Source organism: Lissotriton helveticus, chromosome 9 (assembly GCF_964261635.1).
Source record: "Lissotriton helveticus chromosome 9, aLisHel1.1, whole genome shotgun sequence".
In the NCBI taxonomy this organism is placed as follows: Eukaryota; Metazoa; Chordata; class Amphibia; order Caudata; family Salamandridae; genus Lissotriton; species Lissotriton helveticus.
The window spans coordinates 1,288,243,647-1,288,268,621 of record NC_136070.1 but is presented as its reverse complement, the minus strand read 5'-3'; the positions used below and the strand labels follow the sequence as shown (position 1 = coordinate 1,288,268,621).

Below are 24,975 nucleotides of genomic sequence, written 5' to 3'. Positions count from 1 at the left end.
TTAGTTCTGTGAATCGGGCCCATTGAGTTTAGCTTCAAAACAGACGGTGGATGATAAAGTATTATCAGATATATCATGTGTATTGTCAGAAGTTAACTTCCAAGATCGACGCTACAGCACTACCAAAAGCCTTCTCGTCTTTCTTTGATATCAGCACACCTTAATTGTGCGATGAGGCAATGAATGGTTTCCGGAGTGTGTTCTTCTCTTTGTTTTGTCCAGTTCACCTATACCGGAGTGTACCATTAACCAGTGAAAGTGTGAAGTCGGGTGTGGGTTTGGTGAAGAGTGGAAACTTCCACCGCTCCTGTGGGATCTGGATGGCGCTTTTATTGCACCTTGACATTAGGACAGATAGGTAATTTCCCCAAAACCCACCAATTTTCTCTAAGGAACCAAACACAGCCCAAATGACTGTTTAAAGCAGACTGTACAACCTGCAGCAGAACCACACACACACAAACCTACCAATGCAAAACGCATATAGAGTAATCACAATTTAATGAGCCATTAATGTCTCATTTACTTGCAGATCCACACACTCAATTTGTCCCTTTGTGTTCACCTAAGAAACAGAATGATCGTGCCCCGGCACAGGGTGGCCACAAACAGACAATTCCAAGCCTCTTGGAACCAGGCTCTAAAACAGAGATGCTTTTGACATTTAAAATTAACACAAAATTGGATCAACTGAAAAAAGCCTTCAAAAAAAGCATCAAGATTCAGACGAGGGTGGTAACAGAGAACCCACAATAAGGCAGATTTGCCATCCGCATGTCCGGCGGTATCAGACGCCTTTTTACCGATACTGAGGTGTCGACACATCACTGATCCATTACTGATGGGCCCAGGTCCGGTGGTGTCTCTTCTAAACATGGGGGGTAGAAAGGTCAGGCATTCCAGGATTATTGGCCCACCTCCTTGACTAAAGCACTTAACTCTGGAACTGGTGGTGGCGGTAAAGAGAAAGGTAAGTGTAGTGCTCCTCCAACACTGTGCTACAGCTCCCAGCATGTTACAGGAACTGTTACAGAGGCACTCACTCTGTACCCTCAGTGTACAGAGACCAGGAGATCATTCTCCCTGGACCCTCTCTGCCTTCAGTCATAGACTCCTGAATCATCAGACAATTCCACATTTCCAAAGCAAACGTCTACTGTAAGTACAACCTCTCATCAGTGGTAGCACATCACCAGTAATGCAACCATTCATCCATGCTAGGCTTGTAGACTATTGTGCAGTGTGTAACACCTTCCGAATATTTAATGTTTAAGCTACTGAGATGTTTACTTACCTCAAGCAATGTTCCGGCCGGACACACAATCCCTCTTGCACAGTTATTACACTTGCTCTAGTGGAATAAACACATGGTCAGTACCTGTAGTTGTGACCAAGGGGACAACATATGTAAACATTACATCAATCATGAACCCCCCTCCCAGAGCTCAAACCTAGAGTGAGCCAGACCTCCCAGTGGACCCAGGCATTGCTACTGGAAAGAAAGGGTGGTCATTGTCTTTGGTAGAAAGATTTGTTTGACAATGGACCATTTGTATCAAGTAGCAACTTTAATTGAGGTGTTTTGGTTGATAATATTTAATTTGAAAGTTTACTAAGTGTTCCTTAACAATCTTTTGTGCGTGGATGAATGATTATTTAAATTCCAGGATCCTTGAGTCAGGGTTTTGGACAAAGATTTGAGGACAGTAGTCTTCACAGCACATCAAAAAGATCTTTACCAATAAAACTCTTTTGATCAAATATATTTTCACCTCATCTTTTCACATGCGTTCTCTATATGCACCTTCAAACAAGTTAATTTGAGGGCATTTTATCACTCCACTGGGTGCCCCGTGAGCCCGGTGCGATTGACTCGTCTAGGTGCCCAATGACCCTTTGTTGTCCAACCAATCCCCGGGGGCTCCCTAGTTTGCTCTATAAACCCAAAGGTCCCCATTAATATCGAGGAAGCTCTACAGATATCGGGGTACACCATTAACTTTTCAGCATCCAATAAGGCCCTCAGGCTTTGAATAAACCTCTGGGTGCTCTATAACCTCGGTAATCCCCAATAATCTGCCGGGATATTGAGGCTTCGATGGAATCCTATTTTTATTGCCACAAAGACTCAAAACCTTCGCTGTTTGTCTTAGAACATCATTTTATGGTCAAGCATTTACGGTCTTTTATTGATGGGCAACTCTGAAAGGATCGGTCCAACAGCATAAGAAAGACGCTGAGGGCACATCCCAGAGGACGCCACAGGCTCACAGCAGTCGGCCATTGTGAATGAGTTCTGTCGTAGAACGCTGGAGGGCAGCGATGGACAGAGGTCCCCCCCAGATGCCTGCTGGAGAGAGAGTGCTAGTGCCTGCCACAGAGACCCCAGAAACAGAATTTATGTTAATCAAACTCCAAGATTCCCAGGAGACCCAGGAGGTTACACCCACCATGAGCCCACGGGAGGCACCAGGGTCTTACCTTCACTGTGGTGGGTATGTTGACATCACAGCGGTTTCGTTGTATCTGCAACACCTGAGAAACTCCTATTATCATCCCGTTGTTGGTCTCCAAAACTAAACCATCCAATGAAACATCGTTGACGTACGTCTACAAGGAGAACAAGGAGCAGCTGTTACCATAATGGGCCAGGTCTGCAGCATCTATGGTCATGTTCCAGACTCCTAAATAAATGGTATGAGTTACTTACTACTTACCTTGGGTAACGCTCTGTCTGGTGGATGCTCTATTTAGCCGCGGATTCCTCACCTTTTGAACATTCCCAAGTGCCGGACTGGACCTGGAAACTCTTGCAGTATCTCGCGTGTGTTATCAGGTGGTGCTATCAGCCTTCCTCATGACTCAGTTCTGCCCCAGATATAACTACACGGGCCAATCACAAGCACCACCACTGCATGATGATGTGAGTTTATCTATACCCCCAGATGCTGAGCTGTGAGGAAACCTACCCTGTAGCCTTATTAGATCCGAAGTCAACTCCACGGAACCAGTCTGGCCCGCCAACTGTAATAATAATAACCTGGTATTTGTAAAGTGCGAACTACTCACCCTTAAGGGTCTCGAGGCGCTGGGCGCCATAGCGGAGATTAAGCGAGCTATTGCCCAGAGTCACATGGTGCTGGGCTGAGCTGCCCCCGGCGCCGGGATTGAGCCGTGAGCCCCGTAGTCAGCCGCCCTGGCGGCTGCGCCACACCTCTTGGAGGAGGGAAGAACATAAGGAGCATAATGTTTTGCCCCATATGGAAAGCTGATGCATGTTCCAGGAGGAAGGATATTCGTGCCCTAAAACCCAGTAATGAGCAAGGAAGAGGGACGCTGTCGCCAGACTCGTCCTAGATCTCCCTAAACAAACCCACATTACCCCCTACCTCCGGGAACTTTACTGGCTCCCTGTACAGAAAAGATGCCAGTTCACAGCCCTCACCCATGCATACAGGGCACTACACAACGCGGACCCCCTGCTTGAACCACCGCCTGAACTTTCATCAGCCGACCAGACCCCTCCGCTCTGCATCCCTTTCTCTAACCCTCACCCCCGCATTCGATGCAGCAGATGCGGCGGTTACTCCTTCTCCAAACTAGCAACGAAGACATGGAACGCGCAACCCCTTCATCTACGGACCTCCCCATCTCTTCCAGAGTTTCGAACGTCCCTCAGGAGATTACTATTCGGCTAATGAACTGGACCATGCCAGCACCTGGATACCCTCTCGGATGACAAGAAGCGCTCTACAAATCTATTGATTCATTCATTCATTGTGTGTGCGTGCTGATCGCTTGAACCACTTGTGAGGGAGAGATTATCGGGCAGGTCTGCCTGTAGATAAACACTTCTTTACATTTCAGCATAGCTCAGTCAGGGTGGAGTGAGAGACGTCTGCCAGTTCCTTCCTCTACAAAGATGGTGGTGGCCTCCTTGTGGGGCTTAGGGGATCTACTGGGGTTCAAGCCAATAAAACGGGGTAACACGACAGAATCCTGTCAGATTGTACAAGCAAAATATGATTTTTCTAGCCTTAAGTGAACAAAATGAGCGACCGTGGCCCACATGGTGCACGTACCTGGTTGCCTTTTCTATAAAACGTGAGCCAAAACGAAGACCCCAACATGGTGGATCGGTGCATGCCGTTCTTCAGGTCCGCCTGACGGAGTTTCTCGCCCAGTATGACGTGGTATTTCAGAGTTTCATTCTCCTAGAAGACAAGATCAAAAAACAGTTAATGGGAGTGGAGATGCCCTGCACAAATGACCACGTCTCACCCTAAAATGTCGAGGGGGGGGGGGGAGCTGCCAGCCACCTTGTGGTCTCTGAGCCCTTCGATGGTGTCTCCAACAGATGAGCGCTGCGGTGTCACCCTGAGGTCTCTGCCCTCTTCTCCCATGTCATTACACCCCCAAAAAATGAAGGGGCATATTATCAAGGGATTTATCTCTGCTTTTTTGGCTTTAAAAGCCAAGAAAGCGTAGATAAAATTATCTCCCAATCAGCAACAGGGTGCTAACACGCAAATTCGCATGTTAGCACCCTTTTTCTCTACGCTTCCCCTTGCATCTCTAATGAGATGCAAAGGGGGCGTTCCAGAGAAAAATAATAGGAGAAATGTTGTTTAGCGACATTTCTCCTATTATCAAGGATTTCGCTAACCCGGTTAGTGATAAAAAAAGCAGCGCTAACCGCGTTTATCGCTGCTTTTTTACACCTAGTATTTACCTGACTTAGCCATGACATCCTATGGAAGGTGGATATCATGGCTAAGTTTGTGAGCCCCTATCATCAAGCTAACCCCAAACTTCAAGAGATTATCGTTGATTTTCCAGCTATAATCTTTCATTTGGCAGTTAGCGTGAGGATTTTTATCACTTCTGAGATAAACCTTGCTAACAGCAAGTTATCTCTGCGATAATTTCCGACGATGCTTAGCGTTAAAATATCGCTAAATATTGTTAAATATCGCTAATCGTTGGTAATATGCCCCTAAATTTGTGGCATGTTCATTGAGTCTGTGGGCCCGGAGGCGGGTCTGCAATGTCTGTGTTGGTTTGTCTCATCGTGAGCCAAGAATAAAAGACAAAACAGTGACCCTTGATGTAAACAGGAGAGAGAGAGGGACAGAGTTGCCCATCTGGTGGTTGAAGTTCAACATGTCAAACCAGATCACGAGGAATCAATACTGGCTTCACTGCTTGTCCAAATTGTGTGATCCTAGACAAATATTTTATTTCACAGAGCCTCTTTATTTCATTATCACATATGAACACACTCTTAAGTACGTGAGTTCAGGACGTGAGCTGTACATGCACCTCATATGTTTGATTTCAAGACAAATTTTGCTCCATCTATAATAAGAATCCAGGCTACATTTAGGGTTTGTATCGCTCCCGATTTACCGCTTAGTTCACTAATGGCATTGGAGCGATCCTCAAATGTTTCTTAAAACCATCCCTTTTGAAAATGTCTGTCTACGAAGCAATATAATCTGATGTACTAAGGCAAAACGCTTCAGCATGAAAAAGAAATACACTTTTGGGGATTTTGAAGAAATTGTATCATTTTTACATTATATGTGTTGCATGATATACATTATAAATATTTTCATGGGCGAGAAATCTGGTGCCCTTCCCACGTGCATCGGTTGGACAACTCTACCATCAAGGCTTCCTGTAGCAGAGAGGGAGAAGAGGGCAAGAAGGCAAAATACATTTAAAATAAATGATCCTAGTGGAGGAACCCAGCGGGCGGGCAGGGGCGCAGCTTGAGCTGGGGGGTGACACCCCTCACATGCATCCTTGGTGTGGGGTCCCAGGGCCCGATTCACAGAACTAACTTAAGACAAAATCCTAAACTTGCTACTTTTGGTATTCACAGAAGTTAGGATTTTGTCTTAAGTTTGTCTTAAGTCAGACTTAAGACAGACTTAGGACAAAATCCTAACTTCTGTGAATACCAAAAGTAGTAAGTTTAGGATTTTGTCTTAAGTTAGTTCTGTGAATCGGGCCCCTTGAGTCCAGTCTGTGTCAGTTTTTCTCATTCCACTAAGAGGGTTTAGCTTGTGCACTTTTAGGATCTGGATCTTAAATATATACTGACCGGTTTTCCCAACGAGTAGTAGGTCTGCACTCATAGAAGTACTACTTGAATGAAAGCAAATGTACTGCTTTTTGGAGTTCACAAACATTGGCTGTAGTTGTAGTGTACAAATCAGTCATCAAGAATGAAACATTGTAATCCAATAAGAGTAAATCTTCTTCTTTAATGTTCACAACAGCATCATTTTGAACTCTAGCCAACACGTGTTTCGTCTTGTTAGCAGTATATGCATATAGACTTCATCAGGGCAACACACATGTATTGTGATACTGGCAACACCACTGATTACCAGTTCCAAGTGGTGTGTTAAGAAAAAAGTACTCGCCTTACTCGTGCTGCCGCTTTTGGTTGTAACACGTAACTTATTCGATTGCGTGACTGGATTATGCCCTTACGTGGGTATTGATACATTTTCACAACAGAAGTGCTATTTCTTCGTGGAGGCTACTTTGAACCTTAACTTTTTTCTTAACACGCCACTTGGAACTGGTAATCAGTAGTGTTGCCAGTATCGCAATACATGTGTGTTGCCCTGATGAAGTCTATATGCATATACTGCTAACAAGACGAAACACGTATTGGCTAGAGTTCAAAAGGATGCTGTTGTGAACATTAAAGAAAAAGATTTACTCTTATTGGAGTACAATGTTTCATTCTTGATGACTGATTTGTACACTATGATTGTTCTAAACTGTTCGGGATATAACGTGTTTTTCTCTGTTGATGTGGATCTCTACATCAATTGATGACGATTTGATAGACGTCATCTTTATCCCTAGTAGCAGCCCTAATAAGTCTCATAATTACTTATGACAATTGAGCGCAAACATACAACCTTCTACCTATTGTTCTTTTGTTTTGATTGGCTGTAGTTGGTTCGGAAAGCTGTGTTCCGTCTAAAATTTTGTGGCAATCGCTCGTGGTAATATTCCAACACATCTGTTTTCACCCACGCTGCACAGAGGCCCACCTCAAAACAAAACTTACCTGTTCCTCATGGAAACAGTACAGGGTAAAACCTTGGTCATCCCAACCATCCACCCATCCACCCCTCCCTCCTCTAAGACTCTCCCCTCCACCCTGCAGCTTTTTTTAGTTTGAAAACTTGACATTCACACCTGGGCGTAGTTCGTAGTAGCTGCCATATTGCACACTGCAAGTTACGATAAAATAAGTATCACTTGTGGGACACCCCCGCGCCGCACGGCCACCAGCTGCTGCGTGTGCCCCCAGCCGCCTCTGCCTCGCTGCCGCCTCGTTGCCGGCTCCCGCCGCTGCGAGTGGTTTTTTGTACTATTTTTTACAGTGATTTGTGCTTGTCTTTTGTAACTTGTTTTCCCTTGTTTTTCCCCGCTTTTTCGTGCATTTGTGCCTGTTTTCTACTTTGTTTTCTCCTCCGTGTTGCCCTCCTTCCTTGTTGTCCGCCTACCGCCTTCCTCGACGCCCCCCGCCCTCCCTTCCCGCCACCGCCGCTTAGCCACGCCCCTTTTTGCCTTCTGTAACCCTCCCCGCTCCCGCCTCCCAGCTGCTCCGCCCACCCGCGCACTTGGCCTTAAATGGCGACCGTGCGACGCAGGTGAGTGTGACCCACTTGTGGGACACCCCCGCGCCGCACGGCCACCAGCTGCTGCGTGTGCCCCCAGCCGCCTCTGCCTCGCTGCCGCCTCGTTGCCGGCTCCCGCCGCTGCGAGTGGTTTTTTGTACTATTTTTTACAGTGATTTGTGCTTGTCTTTTGTAACTTGTTTTCCCTTGTTTTTCCCCGCTTTTTCGTGCATTTGTGCCTGTTTTCTACTTTGTTTTCTCCTCCGTGTTGCCCTCCTTCCTTGTTGTCCGCCTACCGCCTTCCTCGACGCCCCCCGCCCTCCCTTCCCGCCACCGCCGCTTAGCCACGCCCCTTTTTGCCTTCTGTAACCCTCCCCGCTCCCGCCTCCCAGCTGCTCCGCCCACCCGCGCACTTCGCCTTAAATGGCGACCGTGCGAACGCGCAGCGTTGACGCGCAGCGGGCGCGCCGATTGTGCGCCGAAGGCGCGCCAAAGGTAAGCCCGTCTGCGCCCGTCCGCGACCGGAACGCGACCAGCGCCAGGACCCCTGGCCCCCACCGACGGAAGCCGACCCGACGAACCTACAGCGCCGCCGACCTCACCGCACTCAACACCGGCCACATCCCAGGATGTCACCGAGCCGCCCCGAAGCACACCCACGGACCCTTCAGCTGCCTCGCCTGCAAGTTCACCTGCATCCGGACCTTCCCTGCACCCGACAAGCCGAACTCCAGCAGCACCCACCTCAAGTGCATCCTACTCAACACCCGCTCCGTCCACAGACACGCCGTAGAACTCTGGAACCTGCTCGACACCACCGCCCCCGACGTTGCCTTCATCACCGAGACCTGGATGAACGCCTCCTCAGCCCCAGACATCGCCATCGCCATCCCAGAGGGATACAAGATCACCCGGAGGGACCGCGACAACCAGACCGGAGGAGGCATCGCCATCATCCACAGAGACACCATCCGCATCACGACCAACACCGACGACACCCTCACCACCGCTGAACACCTGCACTTCCAGATCCACACCAACCCGAAGACCACCCTCAGAGGCACCCTGATCTACCGACCCCCGGGACCGCGCACACGATTCAGCGAGGACATCGCCGACTTCGTCAGCCCGCACGCTCTCCCCTCCGCCGACTACATCCTCCTGGGGGACCTCAACTTCCACCTGGAGAACAACAACGACCGCAACACCATCACCCTGCTCGACAACCTCGACAACCTCGGACTCAAGCAACTGGTGACCACCCCCACCCACCTCGCCGGACACACACTCGACGCCGTCTTCTCATCCAGCAAAGACGTCACCTTCAGCCACGCAACAGGACTCCACTGGACGGACCACAGCTGCGTCCACTTCACCTTCAGAAGAACGACGATCCACCACCGCCAGCAACAGGTTGCCCGAAGAAGCTGGAACAAGATCACAGCCGACCAGCTCACCGCCTCCCTGAGCCTGCACCCTCCCGCCAACTCAGCGAACCCCAGCCAGGCCGCCGACAACCTCACGAAGTGGATCAGCAACTGCGCGGACGAACTCGCCCCTCTAAGGACCCCGCCCAGCAGATCCTGCAGCAGAAAAACACCATGGTTCACCGACGAACTCAAGAGCTCCAAGAAGAACTGTCGAGCCCTCGAGAAAGCCTGGAGAAGGGAACCAACGACGGACAACATGACCACCCTCAAGCTCGCCACCCGGAAACACCACCAACTGATCCGCGCCACCAAGAAAAATGCATACAAGGACCGGCTGGACAACAACGCACACAACTGCAAGGAACTCTTCAACATCGTGAAAGAGCTCTCCAACCCCAACGCCGGAAACAACGACATCACACCGTCGCAAGACCTCTGCAACTCCCTCGCGTCCTACTTCCACAACAAGATCACGGACATACACAACAGCTTCAACAACCAACCAACGCAAGCCACAACCGCAACGACGCCACCCACCACCACCCTCCGCACCTGGACTCCGATCAGCACCGAAGACACCATCCGCACCATGAACTCCATCCATTCCGGATCTCCGACTGACCCCTGCCCTCACCACGTCTTCAACAAGGCCGACGCTGTCCTCGCACCCCACCTGCGGGACATCATCAACACCTCCTTCGACTCCGCCACCTTCCCTGAGAGCTGGAAGCACGCCGAACTCAGCGCTCTCCTCAAGAAACCCACAGCAGACCCCACCGACCTCAAGAACTACCGTCCCATCTCGCTCCTCCCGTTCCCGGCCAAAGTCATCGAGAAGACCGTCAACAAACAGCTGGCCGCCTTCCTCGAGACGAATGGATCCCTCGACCCCTCACAGTCCGGCTTCCGAGCGAACCACAGCACCGAGACCGCCCTCATCGCCGCCACCGACGACCTTCGAACTCTGATGGACAACGGAGAAACAGCGGCCCTCATCCTCCTGGACCTCTCCGCGGCTTTCGACACTGTCTGCCACCGCACCCTAGTACAGCGCCTCAGCAACATCGGAATCCAGGAGAAGGCACTGGAATGGATCACCTCCTTCCTCGACGGAAGAACACAAAGAGTCCGCCTACCACCGTACAAGTCAGAGGCCACCAAAGTCATCTGCGGCGTACCCCAAGGATCCTCGCTGAGCCCAACCCTCTTCAACGTCTACATGAGCCCCCTCGCGGCCATCGCACGCCAACACAACCTGAACATCATCTCCTACGCCGACGACACCCAGCTGATCCTCTCCCTGACCAACGACCCCGCCACCGCCAGAGCCAACCTGCACGAAGGGATGAGAGACGTAGCCGAATGGATGACGACCAGCCGCCTGAAACTGAACTCAGACAAGACGGAGGTCCTCATCCTGGGCTCCACGCCCTCCGCCTGGGACGACTCCTGGTGGCCCCCCGCCCTGGGCACCGCACCCAAACCGACGGACCACGCACGCAACCTGGGCTTCATCCTGGACTCCTCCCTCTCCATGACCAGACAAGTCAACGCCGTCTCCTCGTCATGCTTCAACATCCTGCGCATGCTACGTAAGATCTTCCGGTGGATCCCCACCGAGACGAGGAAGACGGTCACCCAAGCCCTCGTCACCAGCCGACTGGACTACGGCAACGCCCTCTACGCCGGAACCACTGCCAAACTCCAGAAGAGACTCCAGCGGATCCAGAACGCCTCGGCGAGACTCATCCTCGACATCCCCCGACGCAGCCACATCTCCGGACACCTGAGAGATCTGCACTGGCTCCCGGTCAACAAGAGAATCACCTTCCGGCTCCTCACCCACGCGCACAAAGCCCTACACGACCAAGGCCCGAGCTACCTCAACAACCGGATCAACTTCTACACTCCCAAGCGCCTCCTCAGATCAACCAACCACGCCCTCGCCGCCGTCCCCCGCATCCGAAGAGCGACAACAGGAGGAAGATCCTTTTCCTACCTGGCCGCCAAGACCTGGAACTCACTTCCGACCAATCTGCGCCTGACCCAAGACCACCTCTCCTTCAGGAGGAAGCTCAAGACCTGGCTGTTCGAGCAGTAGCGGCACCCCCCCCCTCCCAGCGCCTTGAGACCCTACGGGTGAGTAGTGCGCTCTACAAATGACCTGATTGATTGATTGATTGGTTTACATGCTAAAATGCATATAGTCTTTTTACAAAAGAGAAAACAAAAAATTAGATTAGATTAGTGAGAGAGGTGATGATTTTGGTGTCCTCCCTAACCTAGGTGTAGAACCAACCAAAGAGCATATCATGCTGAACGATTCAGTGGTGGTCCCATCCTCCTAGGACCACCCCAAGCACAGTTATGGGCAAAAATACAGTCCCAACGAAAGGCCCTGCAAAGCCTTATGGGACGAGATTAGCAATGGGCAGTGAATATTTTAGTTTCCAATATCAATATCATTCTTCAAAGAGCTGCAGTTCCACTAGTCGTTACTAGGTGTCCCTCACGAGTCAAATGCAAAAGATTCATGAAAGGGTTTCAATGCTTTGCATTTGACTCATGCGGGACACCTAGTAAGGACGAGTTGAACGGCAGCTCTTTGTAGAATTCTTTTGATATTGCACACTATAATATTCACTGCTCATCTCACCCCATAATGCTTTGCAGGGCCTTTGGTTGGGATTGTATTTTTGCCCGTACCTGTGCTTGGGGTGGTCCTAGGAGGATGGGACCACCACCAAAGTTCAACATGATATGCTCTTTGTATTCAAGGCATCTGTTTGGTCCTCCCCCTAGGTTAGGGAAGATCCCAAAAGCATCACCTCTCTCATTGCCTGATATTTTCATTCTCAAAGATCACTTTTGTGAATTGGTCATATGCTTTTTTAGCATGTAAAGTTGCTTTATCAAAGCATTTGTTGGTGCTGATTTTACTGCTTCACTATATGTTTTAGCACAGTGTAGTAGCCCAAACTAAGCATAGTACTATACCCAGGGTTAATAAGATCTTTGTTCTTTTCCTCCTACCACTAGCAGGTGAGAGCTGCAATATGTCCCCTTGTGCTCTCTCCCCCTCCACCAGCAGATGAGAGCTGCTGAACCCACCTGAACTAATGAGGTATGAAAGTTAAATGGGGTAAGCTTACCATGTGCTCTATATGAGAAGCATTGAAGTATTCAGCCACTGCCTCGTTTCCGGGCACAAAAACAGTGTACTTGCTGCCAGAGCCCTCAATTTCCTCGATCAGTTGGTATAGCTAAATTGTGAAACAAAAAACAGAAATTTGTAAAAGTCACATTTTAGTTAACACATCTTGAATATTAGAAAAACTCTTTATAAAATCGCCATAGATAACTGTCATCTGTCTCAGTTTCCACCCCATGTGCTGCCTGATGAACGGTTATAATTAAGGACAAGAAATAGGAGTGCAGTTAGTGACTGACCGGAGTGTGCAACAGGCACAGGGGGTATGACTCCTGAGGGTGTGCAGTTATTGACTGACCATACCGTATAACAGGCACAAGGGGTAAGATAGCTGAGGGTGTGCAGTTATTGACTGACCATACCGTATAACAGGTACGGGGGTATGACTCCTGAGAGTGTGCAGTTATTGACTGACCATACTGTATAACAGGCACAGGGGGTATGACTCCTGAGGGTGTGCAGTTATTGATTGACCATACCGTATAACAGGCACAAGGGGTAAGATAGCTGAGGGTGTGCAGTTATTGACTGACCATACCATATAACAGGCACAGGGGGTAAGATAGCTGAGGGTGTGCCGTTATTGACTGACCATACCGTATAACAGGCACAGGGGGTAAGATAGCTGAGGGTGTGCAGTTATTGACTGACCATACCGTATAACAGGCACAGGGGGTAAGATAGCTGAGGGTGTGCAGTTATTGACTGACCATACCGTATAACAGGCACAGGGGGTAAGATAGCTGAGGGTGTGCAGTTATTTACTGACCATACCGTATAACAGGCACAGGGGGTAAGATAGCTGAGGGTGTGCAGTTATTGACTGACCATACCGTATAACAGGCACAGGGGGTAAGATAGCTGAGGGTGTGCAGTTATTGACTGACCATACCGTATAACAGGCACAGGGGGTAAGATAGCTGAGGGTGTGCAGTTATTGACTGACCATACCGTATAACAGGCACAGGGGGTAAGATAGCTGAGGGTGTGCAGTTATTTACTGACCATACCGTATAACAGGCACAGGGGGTAAGATAGCTGAGGGTGTGCAGTTATTGACTGACCATACCATATAACAGGTACAGGGGGTAAGATAGCTGAGGGTGTACAGTTATTGACTGACCATACCGCATAACATGCACAGGGGGTAAGATAGCTGAGGGTGTGCAGTTATTGACTGACCATACCGTATAACAGGCACAGGGGGTAAGATAGCTGAGGGTGTGCAGTTATTGACTGACCATACCGTAAAACAGGTACAGGGGGTAAGATAGCTGAGGGTGTGCAGTTATTGACTGACCATACCGTATAACAGGCACAGGGGGTTTGATATCTGAGCTGGAGTACATTTGAGCCGGTTTTGACACCTTTAGGCCTGAAGCAACAGTAGAGGTGTAGCTCGTGAATAGCCATGATCTTATGCCTCTGTGGTGTGCATTTGTATCAGCATGCCCCCTTTCCTCAAGCCCTCCAATTTAGTAGTAAGTATTGCCTGTTTTTTCCATCAGCTCTCGCATGCCACATTTACTACAAATACCTAGATCCACTTGTGCGGAGGAATCTGCCACCTTCGGGAGGCCTCCATTCAGAAAACATAGGAGAGGGGAGTCTATGGCCATAGGTTAGTGAATTGCATTTTGTAGTACTTGAGGAGTTCTACTGTAGCACTTCTTTACTTACCATACATTTCAGTGTGTAATGAGTCTCGGTTAGCAACAAGCACATGACCATGACTTCCAGAGGGCACCTGGTTATTGGCTATCATAGGCACATGACATTGACTTCCTGAGGGCACCTGGTTATTGACTGTAACAGGCACATGACAATGACTTCCAGAGGGCACCTGGTTATTGACTGTAACAGGCACATGACAATGACTTCCAGAGGCACCTGGTTATTGACTATCATAGGCACATGACAATGACTTCCTGAGGGCACCTGGTTATTGACCATCACATGCACATGATAATGACTTCCAGAGGGCACCTGGTTATTGACTGTAACAGGCACATGACAATGACTTCCAGAGGGCACCTGGTTATTGACCATCACAGGCACATGATAATGACTTCCAAAGGGCACCTGGTTATTGACTGTAACAGGCACATGACAATGACTTCCAGGGGGCACCTGGTTATTGACTATCATAGGCACATGACAATGACTTCCAGAGGGCACCTTGTTATTGACTGTCATAGGCACATGACAATGACTTCAAGAGGGCACCTGGTTATTGACCATCACAGGCACATGATAATGACTTCCAGAGGGCACCTGGTTATTGACTGTAACAGGCACATGACAATGACTTCCAGAGGGCACCTGGTTATTAACTGTAACAGGCACATGACAATGACTTCCAGAGGGCACCTGGTTATTGACCATCACAGGCACATGATGATGACTTCCAGAGGGCACCTGGTTATTGACTGTAACAGGCACATGACAATGACTTCCAGGGGACACCTGGTTATTGACTGTAACAGGCACATGACAATGACTTCCAGGGGGCACCTGGTTATTGACTATCATAGGCACATGACAATGACTTCCAGAGGGCACCTGGTTATTGACCATCACAGGCACATGATAATGACTTCCAGAGGGCACCTGGTTATTGACTGTAACAGGCACATGACAATGACTTCCAGAGGGCACCTGGTTATTGACTGTAACAGTCACATGACAATGACTTCCAGAGGGCACCTTGTTATTGACTGTCATAAGCACATGACAATGACTTCCAGAGGGCACCTGGTTATTGACTGTAACAGGCACATGACAATGACTACCAGAGGGCACCTGGTTATTGACCATCACAGGCACATGATAATGACTTCCAGAGGGCACCTGGTTATTGACTGTAACAGGCACATGACAATGACTTCCAGGGGGCACCTGGTTATTGACTATCATAGGTACATGCCAATTACTTCCAGAGGGCACCTGGTTATTGACTATCATAGGCACATGACAATGACTTTCAGAGGAAACCCCGTTATTGACTATCATAGGCACATGACAATGACTTCCAGAGGGCACCTGGTCATTGACTGTAACAGGCACATGCCAATGACTTCCAGAGGGCACCTGGTTATTGACTATCATAGGCACATGACAATGACTTCCAGAGGGCACATGGTTATTGACGGTAACAGGCACATGCCAATGACTTCCAGAGGGCACCTGGTTATTGACTATCATAGGCACATGACAATGACGTCCAGAGGGCACATGGTTATTGACTGTAACAGGCAAATGACAATGTCTTCCAGAGGGCACCTGGTTATTTATTTATTTTTTTGTAACTTTTTATTATTTGAAACACATAAAAAACAAAACATCAAACAAACAAGCAAGGCAGTACAATATAATGCAGTCATTAGGCCTGTGCTCAAGAGGGACGGGAGATACATGGTAGCAGGAGAAAAAAAGTCTATCGAATACAGATGAGGGGAGGGAGGCGGAGGCAGAATTGCATATGGACAGTACGATATACCACAGCCGGAAGGGATATAGGTCAGGGCGACGGAGAAGGACTCTGGATAGCGGTGAACGGAGGTGTACAAATATCTCCACGATATGAGTTCCACGGATTCCAAATCTTCCCCCATTGTTTGGGCCTGCCTCTTGCAATATATACTGTTTTCTCTCGAAACATACACCAGTCCAGACTCTCTTCCAAGCAGTCACTGTAGGCGGCCTTGGGGACACCCACAACTGGGCAATATCTCTCTTCGCAACCATATTGGCCAAAGTCACCCATCGAAGCTGCTACACGTCATAGTCATTCGGACCCCATACATTCAATAAGCATTGTCGGGCTTCCGGCATCATGACAACACCCGTGACATCATCCATAATCTCATGTATACGTTTCCAGAATCACACCACCTCAGGGCATTCCCATATGATGTGGAGATAGGTGCCAAGGAGACCACACCCACGCCGACACATACCATCCGTAGAGAAGCCCATATGAATTAGACGGGGACCAATGACATAGATTCTGTGGAGGATCTTGAGTTGGACCAGACGGAGGCGGGCCGGAATCGCCACCTCCTTGGGAAAGGAGATCGCGGACTGCCAGTCCTCATCATCCAGTTCAATACCATTAGCAATCCAGGCCTCACGGAGGCGATCAAGCAGACCCGATCGTTCATTAATCATTTTCTTATAGAACAGTGAGATAGTACTATCCGGCACATAGCCATCCAGTACACGATCTTCGAGGGGAGAGGAATCCGCAACAGCACTACCCACTGGCAACACAGAATTCAGAGCATGACGTACCTGGATGTAACGAAATCTTTCCCGGTCACTCAGCTTACACTCTATTTGCAGTTCAGAGAAGGCCTTAACCTTTCCTTTAACCCAGAGATCACGCACTTTTCCAATACCGATCATGTCCCACTTATCAAATCCCTTCGTTCTCCATAGGCCACCCAACTTCTCAGAGGCATAGTGCGGTGTCGCACCCGTTAATTTATCACTCCAGCCCATAGCCGCCGTTGCGCTATGCCATACCCGCACAGCTATAGCAGTATGTCCCGTGAGATGTGAACGGGAGGGTCCCGAATAAAGTACCCTATAATAATCACCGCCCGGGAGCAGCCACTTGTCCATCTCAAATGCTGGATTTAACGCCGGGCCATACATCCCATGGTTGATAGCAGCAAGGTGGGAAGCCCAGTAATACCTATGAATATCCGGGAGCGCTATACCGCCATCATACCAGGGGAGTGTCAATTTCGGGAGAGCTATGCGCGAACGTCCGCCCCATATCAGTTGCCTCTGCAACGATTCTACCTCCCGAAAGTATGTAGATGGGATAACATCAAAACTATTCTGGAGGGCATAGAGGAACCGAGGCAGGGACATCATCTTGAAAAGGGCAGCACCCCCGATGGGAGACAACGGTAATTTACGCCAACGCGCTACATCGGAGCCTAACCGTTGGAGTGGGGGGAGCAAATTACGTTCGTAGCGAACCGCCGGGTCCATGGAGATAAACACACCCAGGTACTTAAAGCCAGACTGCGACAACTGGATGGGACAGCCCCGTGGCAAACGAGGGGCATCACCCGCCAGTACATAAATGTAGGATTTCGACCAATTAATGATGAGGCCAGAGTTCTTCCCGAAGGAGGTAAGTACATCAAACAACACATTGAGCGATTTGTGGGGAGAGGTAAGGTACAATAAAATATCATCCGCATATAAGGAAATGCGATCTTCAAATTCCGGCGTCCAGCGTATACCCTTCATTGAGGGTTCCCACCGTAGCCAAGCGGCAAGAGGCTCCAACGCCAGCGCAAAAAGGAGTGGGGACAACGGACAACCCTGTCGTGTGCCCCTACCGAGAGTAAAAGGCACGGAGATGCGGCCATTAACCACCACCTGGGCTAGCGGTGTTTCATTCAGGAGTTTGACCCAACCGATAAAACCCGCGCCAAATCCAAACTTGGCGAGTACCGCCCAGAGATAAGACCACTCAATTGAATCAAAGGCCATCGTGGCGTCCAAGGACACCAAGATGGCCGGTTCATGCAGCGTCGGGGCCCTCGCTGGAACACCATGCAGACGTCGCAAATTTAATGCCGTGTTACGGTGCGGGATAAAACCCGATTGATCCGGATGAATCAGGTCGCCAATAACCGTAATCAGATGATTAGCAAGCAATTTAGCGAGGATCTTGGGTTCAGCATTTAAAAGCAAAATGGGTCTATAAGACGAGCAGCGATCTCGTGGTTTACCTTCCTTATGGATCACCACAATGGTCGCAAGATGCTGATCTCTGGGGAGGGAACCATTATCTTGCGCAGCCAGAAACATAGCACGTAGATGGGGAGCCAAAGTATCAGGGCGTAACTTATACAGTTCCACAGGAAGGCCATTGGGACCCAGAGCCTTGCTGGAGCGAAGGGAGCGCAGCGAGAGAGCCACCTCATCCACCGAGGGCGTGACATCCAAGCAATCACGCTCCGATTCCGACAAACAGGGTAGCGCTATGTCCCGAAGCAATAAGTGCGAATCCTCTTCAGGCCTGTCGGACACCGAGGTATAGACCTCTCGGAAATAATCGGCAAAGCATTCAACAATGCCAACAGGATCAGTTACACCCACACCATCACTTGTCACAATCACGGGAACCACTCGATTCGCTCTCTCTCGTCTGTCCAGCCAAGCAATCAATTTTCCTGCTTTATCACCCACATCATAGAGCCGACCCTGCTGTTCCCTACTCATCGTCTTTGCTGCATCAGTAACCAAAGTTTTATATTCCAATTGCTTAAGGTGGAGGACATGTAATGCTTTTCGAGACACCCCCCGCTCCAATGCAGTCTCCAGGTCTGTGATTTCAGTTTCGAGCTGAACAATTGCCTCGTTCTTACATTACTTGGCACACCCCACCAAAGACAATGCCTGTCCCCTGATCACAGTCTTAAAAGCTTCCCACAACGAGACAGGTGAGGATACAGAACCAACATTTTCAGCAAAATACAGATCAAATGATTTAATCAATTCAGCGCGTGTCTTGGGGTTGAGGAGATACCATGGGTTAATCGGAACCACTCTGCCTTCGGCCCCAATGCTAAGATTAAAATGAAACCAAATCGGAGAATGATCCGATATGCCCCGGGCCAGGTGTCTAATCTCTCCAATCGAGGGGGACAGTGCCGCCGGTACCAGGATATAATCTAATCTAGAAAGACTGCCATGTGCTCCCGAGTGAAAAGTGAACTGTGTTTGCTCTGGGTGCATTAGTCTCCAGCAGTCTATGAGGCCCAATGTTTCCAGGAAGTCGCCCAACCAGGACTGCGCAGCAGGAAGATCTCAGGGGGGGATAGCGGTCTCTCCTGCCAGAAATAACGGAGTTAAAATCCCCACCCAGTATCAAAACACCCTCCGGGAGGCCCAGCACCATCCGTCCCAGGTCCGTAAATGTCGTGGATTGCAAGCCCGGGGGGACATAAACTGACACCAACGAGATTGGCTTTCCCTCCCACCGCCCGACAAGCGCAACATATCGACCCCTGGCATCGAGGATCACATCGTCAACCTCGAGGGGGAGGGAAACCCTAAGCAGAATACCCACTCCTCTAGAGCTAGATGTAAAACCAGAATGGGCAGCTAGACGATAGCCCCTTCTATTAAGAGCGTGACAAGTGTTTCCTATCAAGTGTGTCTCTTGTAACAGAACGACATCAGGCGAAAGACGCCGCAACAGCTGCATGACCACTCCTCTCTTTATGCGATCACCCAACCCAGTCACATTCCAGCTTAATACCTTCAACCCTCTACCCCCCATCCAAGTCCAAAATGAACTCCAGTCGCAAATCGAGCATCACACCAGTGTCAAAGATAATGAAAGTACCATGCCTTGAAGAAGAAAAAACAAACAATCCCAGAACTCGTCCCCCCCTCCCCCAAGGTTCCCAACACAACTCCCCCCCACCCTGCACCCCTGCACCGACTCAAAAGCCACCCCAATTTGCAGTGTGCCTGTTGCCCTAGCAATTACAAACATAAACTAATCTACACAAAGAAAACCCCAGAGGAGGAAAGGGTCCCGCCATCCCCGCTACCTCCGAGGATACAAACGGAATGATCAAAGAAAAAGGAAAAAGTTAGTGAACTCCGGCTGATCACGCTGAAAATTGTTCAGGACCCAGGCGCCGTAATCATTCTTGGTCCATCAGTCCCCCTTCCGCACCACCAGAATGTTCCTGGCCAGCGCGGCGAGTCGGCAAAGTGTCCAACCAGTCACTCACTTCCTCAGGCCTGACAAAGAAAAATGTTCGATTGTCATATTCAACACGCAGTCGGGCCGGGAATAACATAGCATATTTTAGTTCCATGTCCCTTAGTCGCCGTTTCACACCTTGAAATCCCATACGTTGTTTCTGGACCGATTGAGAAAAATCCGGATAAAAATTCACAGCGGCGTTCTGGAACTGCGTAGGGCCGTTTGTCCGTGCCGCCTGCAAAATGGCGTCGCGATCTCTAAAGTTGAAGATCCGTGCAATAATCGGACGGGGGGGAAACCGGGCTTCGCCTGTCCCCCAGGCACTCTATGTGCACGTTCGATGGCAAAGAATTTGCTCAGGCCCTTCGGTGCCAGATGATTAAGAATGAGGTCCTCCACTCGAAGATCAGTGGCGAGTGGACTAGATTCTTCCGGGACCCCAATAATACGCACGTTATTGCGCCGTGCACGGCCTTCAAAATCCTCCAAGCGGCGGGCAAAAAAGTAATTAGCAGAGTGTGAGCTTTTGACCGGGTTGTCGAATAAGCTGACAGACAAAGGGGTTCTTGGTAACGAGGGTTTTATTGTTTTGTATTGTTTCCTTTTCTGTACTGGCACTCGATAGAAAGGTAAGGGGGTTTCAGCGTCCTCCGCTACTTGTTTCGCTGTTCCCAGTCGATAGAACTCCCGGTGTCTCCTGGGGTTTGTAGGCCTTGCGTCCGCCGTTGTCGACTCTCGTCAGGAAGACCCCGAGAAAGAAAAGAAACCAATATTTAGGCAACGGTAAGGCTGCTAGGTCAGGGTAGGGAAGTGAGGGATCACACGTGTTCTCAACAAATACGAAATAATAACTGTGCCGGTAAGTGAGGGAAGGGATCGGTGCACAGAGGATCGCTTGTGTCACGGAGGTTTACCCCACTTACTGCCCGCCCACCCCGAGAACCGTGACCGTACCTGTTCTAGCCACACTTCGTGTGAAGTGTGGCTGGGCGATGCGCCTTCCCGTTGGCCTCCCGGCTTGCCGCAGATGTCTTCGTAGGTCCGCGATCCGCTACCTCTCTCTACTTCTGTCTCCGTCCTCCGCCGTTCTTCTCCCGCCTCAGCTTTCAGATGTTCCACGCTCTCCTCCTCTCCCGATCTCCTCCACTGCTCTCCCGCCTCCAGCCGATGTTGCACGCTCTCCTCCTCTCCCGATCTCCTCCTCTGCTCTCCCACCTCCAGCCGATGTTGCACGCTCTCCTCCTCTCCCGATCTCCTCCTCTGCTCTCCCGCCTCCTTCGGTTCTCTGTCCTCCGTCCTCTTCCTCTCTGCTCCTCGCTCACGCCACCACTCTCCGCTACCTCCGGGTGTAAAACACACCTGAGTCTCTGTCGGGCGTTCCTTTACCTCCAATTGGTGGGCGGGTTCAGGGTCCAACTCCGCCCAGTTAAAGTAACACGGCTCCTCTCTGTCCTGTGAGGGATTGCACCAGTCGCCAGCCGTTTTCCAGGTATCGGTGTGCTGTACAAACAGAGGGGACACAGGTAAAGGTAAGCCAGGATGGCCCGAGTCCGGGTCCTCCTCGTCACACAGAGCGAAGATTGCGCACTTTTGTTTGCAAGTCGGACACGTCCGTGGTAAGGCTGGATGTCTTCAGGTCTAATGACTTCACTTTCTCATTCGTCTTGGCCAAGTCAGTGCGAATGAGGTTGACATCGATAGCCACCGTGTCCAACTTCAGGGCCAAGGCTTCATACTGTTGGCCAATAGAAGACTGAATGCCGGCAATGGCACCCATCACGTCTTGTAGTGTTAAGTCCGTCAACACAGCAGGATCGTCGACAACCTCCTCCCGGGTCTTAGGTGCGCCACCAGGGGATCCTTTAGAAAGTGTATAGCGATCCATGACGTTCGTCTGAGTAGAACCTCCACGGATAGTGGTCTTGACTTTCCATTTCTCACCCTCAGGCTTGCCCGTCATGGCGAGTCGGGTGCCCCGAAGGGAGGTTCGGGATCTGGTCCAAATGGCTCCTTTAAATTCACACACGGGAACACAGGAGGCAAAGTTGAGCCAAGTGGAGACCACAGCCAAACAGTCGCCCGCTCGAAACTCAATGAGCTGGCATCGGGGCTCGTCCGATCAACAGACACACCGCATATATGAGGCAGTGCGCCGGAGAAACGACCCGCGCACGGCCACCACTCAAGGTCCAGGCTGTTCCATGGAGAAGGCCGCAATGTTCAAGACGGCAAAGCTCGGGGACCCTGCGTCCGATTTCGGCCCAAAAACCTGCTAGTACATCAGCTGGGTTGTGTCTTCAATGATCTTCCATCAAATCAGGATACCTGGTTATTGACTATCATAGGCACATGACAATGACTTCCAGAGGGCACCCAGTTATTGACTGTAACAGGCACATGGCAATGACTTCCAGAGGGCACCTGGTTATTGGCCATCATAGGCACATGACAATGACTTCCAGAGGGCACCCGGTTATTGACTGTAACAGGCACATGACAATGACTTCCAGAGGGCACCCGGTTATTGACTGTAACAGGCATATGGCAATGACTTCCAGAGGGCACCTGGTTATTGACTATCATAGGCACATGACAATGACTTCCAGAGGGCACCTGGTTATTGACTATCATAGGCACATGACAATGACTTCCAGAGGGCACCTGGTTATTGACTATCATAGGCACATGACAATGACTTCCAGAGGGCACCTGGTTATTGACTGTAACAGGCACAAGCCAATGACTTCCAGAGGGCTCCTGGTTGTTGACTATCATAGGAACATGACAATGACTTCCAGAGGGCACATGGTTATTGACTATCATTAGCACATGACAATGACTTACAGAGGGCACCTGGTTATTGAATATCATTGGCACATGACAATGACTTCCAGAGGGCACCTGGTTATTGACAGTAACAAGCACATGACAATGACTTCCAGAGGGCACCTGGTTATTGACTGTAACAGGCACATGACAATGACTTCCATAGGGCACCTGGTTATTGACTATCATAGGCACATGACAATGACTTCCAGAGGGTACCTGGTTATTGACTGTAACAGGCACAAGCCAATGACTTCCAGAGGGCACCCGGTTATTGACTATCATAGGCACATGACAATGACTTCCAGAGGGCACATGGTTATTGATTGTAACAGGCACATGACAATACTTCCTGGGAGTGAGGCAGCATGAAGGTTTAGAACTAGGAACAGGACTCCCTCTCCGATGAAGCCTCAAAGGACAAACACATTTACAACATGGACTGGAGGAGACCTCAACGCTAGTCCCTCACCGACATCTACGACCACCAAGTAAAACAATTAACAACACAAGTCCAAACTCTGACGTCTCCACTCTGCCAAAACCTGGAACAGCATCAATGAAGTCTTGAATGAAGTGTGTGATCTGGTACATTCTGTTCTGCAGCAGTGAGTTTGATCAAGACCGTGGGTTTACCTGTAAAGACTCCTTAAATTCGGTGAAGGACGGAACTAGATTCAGCTGCTTCTCTAAGCCAGGAAGGGACGGAGGGACATCACCCACAAAAGGTATTAGAACCTACAGACAATAGAAAGAGGAGGGTTAAAATGTGAGTCGCTGCTTCTGGGTTTCAACAATACTCCGCCAAGGACTCACACAACCTATAGTCAGAGAGGGACAGGTCTGCACCCAGCGGATCGAAGCATGCCCTGTCATCACACGACTGTTCTCAGGGAACACGTCTCATGATCCACATAAGGGGACATTTGACAATTCAGTACAAATATGGAACTCTTAATGTGTAGATAGACAAGATCAGAGGCAGCCAGTGGAATATTTTGGACAGATAATATTATAAAAGATTTGTTTGCATTGTGTTTTTATGACTGTTTATAGATGTTGCATCCCAACAATTTCTAGATTAGTTGTTCATTTAGTAAAAGTATATATCTTTTGTAATACAGACCATTAGATTCAGACCCTGGAGAGCCGAACTTGAGGATATTTTCAGACTAAAATATTTAAGGGACTCTTTTAAAAGTGGCTGGTAATGAGAATTTAGGCGGTGGTGTTACCTTTAACTGGGAAAGTCTACATCCAGTAATTATCTAAGGTACTGCCGCCTCCTACAGTAGATATCCAGAGGTATAGGGGGGTGGTGTTACTTTAAAGTGGGAAAGTGTATCTCTAGTAATGATCTTCAGTACTGTTGCCTCCTACGGTAAGAATCCGGAGGTATAAGGGGGGTGGTGTTACTTTTAACTGGGATATCTACCTCTAGGAATGATCTAAGATACTGCATCCTCCTGCAGTAGTATGCGGAGGTATAGGGGCTGTGGCGTTACTTTTAACTGGGGACACATATGGGGGGACCAATAACAGCCTAAGGTCCTACAGCTTGGTACTAAAAGCATCTGTGACTAACTCAAGAGACCTCTATTGACAGCCTACGGTACTGCAACCTGATTGAGCAACGGCTGAATTCTGGATCTGTAAGGACATCTAGTAATTGGTTAAAGTACTGCACCTTTGAAAAATAATCTTCACCTATTTAGATAAAGGATTATCTTGTTTCTCTGATAACATTTACAATTAAATATTTTACAGATGTGTTAAATTGTTTTCTTTAAAAATATATTGTCTGGTTCTTCCAGAGCTTACAGGAGGTGTAATTAGAGCTGATGGCGAGTATCAATATTGCAAGCCAACAATGAGGTGTGTATTTAGTTCATAGAAATAAAGCTACAATCCTCAGTCGCCAAAGTGGACACACAGTTGCCTGCGTCAAAGCTGCACCCTCTCTATCCTATCGACTGTTGTGCTGAAAACCACAGTCACTTTTTGTCGTTGCTCCAACTGAGGTCTTGCTGCATTTTCAGTAGAGACAAATTGACATCAAAAATTGTATTTGAACTTAGGAATATTGATAGCCAACCTGTCATTGTA

General features: G+C 49.3%; 1 protein-coding gene across 1 annotated transcript in view; it reads right to left on the bottom strand.

Annotated features, from left to right (window-relative positions):
- The window catches only part of STAB1 (stabilin 1), a 769,578-nt gene that overhangs the window by 292,606 nt on the left and 451,997 nt on the right, over positions 1–24,975 (bottom strand). The window contains exons 33-37 of the mRNA XM_078661896.1: positions 23,506–23,607; positions 12,235–12,345; positions 4,083–4,214; positions 2,482–2,610; positions 1,295–1,351 (exon numbers count right to left, since the gene is read on the bottom strand). Coding sequence (XP_078518022.1) covers positions 1,295–1,351; positions 2,482–2,610; positions 4,083–4,214; positions 12,235–12,345; positions 23,506–23,607 — 531 coding nt within the window. The remainder of the gene's footprint in view (positions 1–1,294; positions 1,352–2,481; positions 2,611–4,082; positions 4,215–12,234; positions 12,346–23,505; positions 23,608–24,975) is intronic.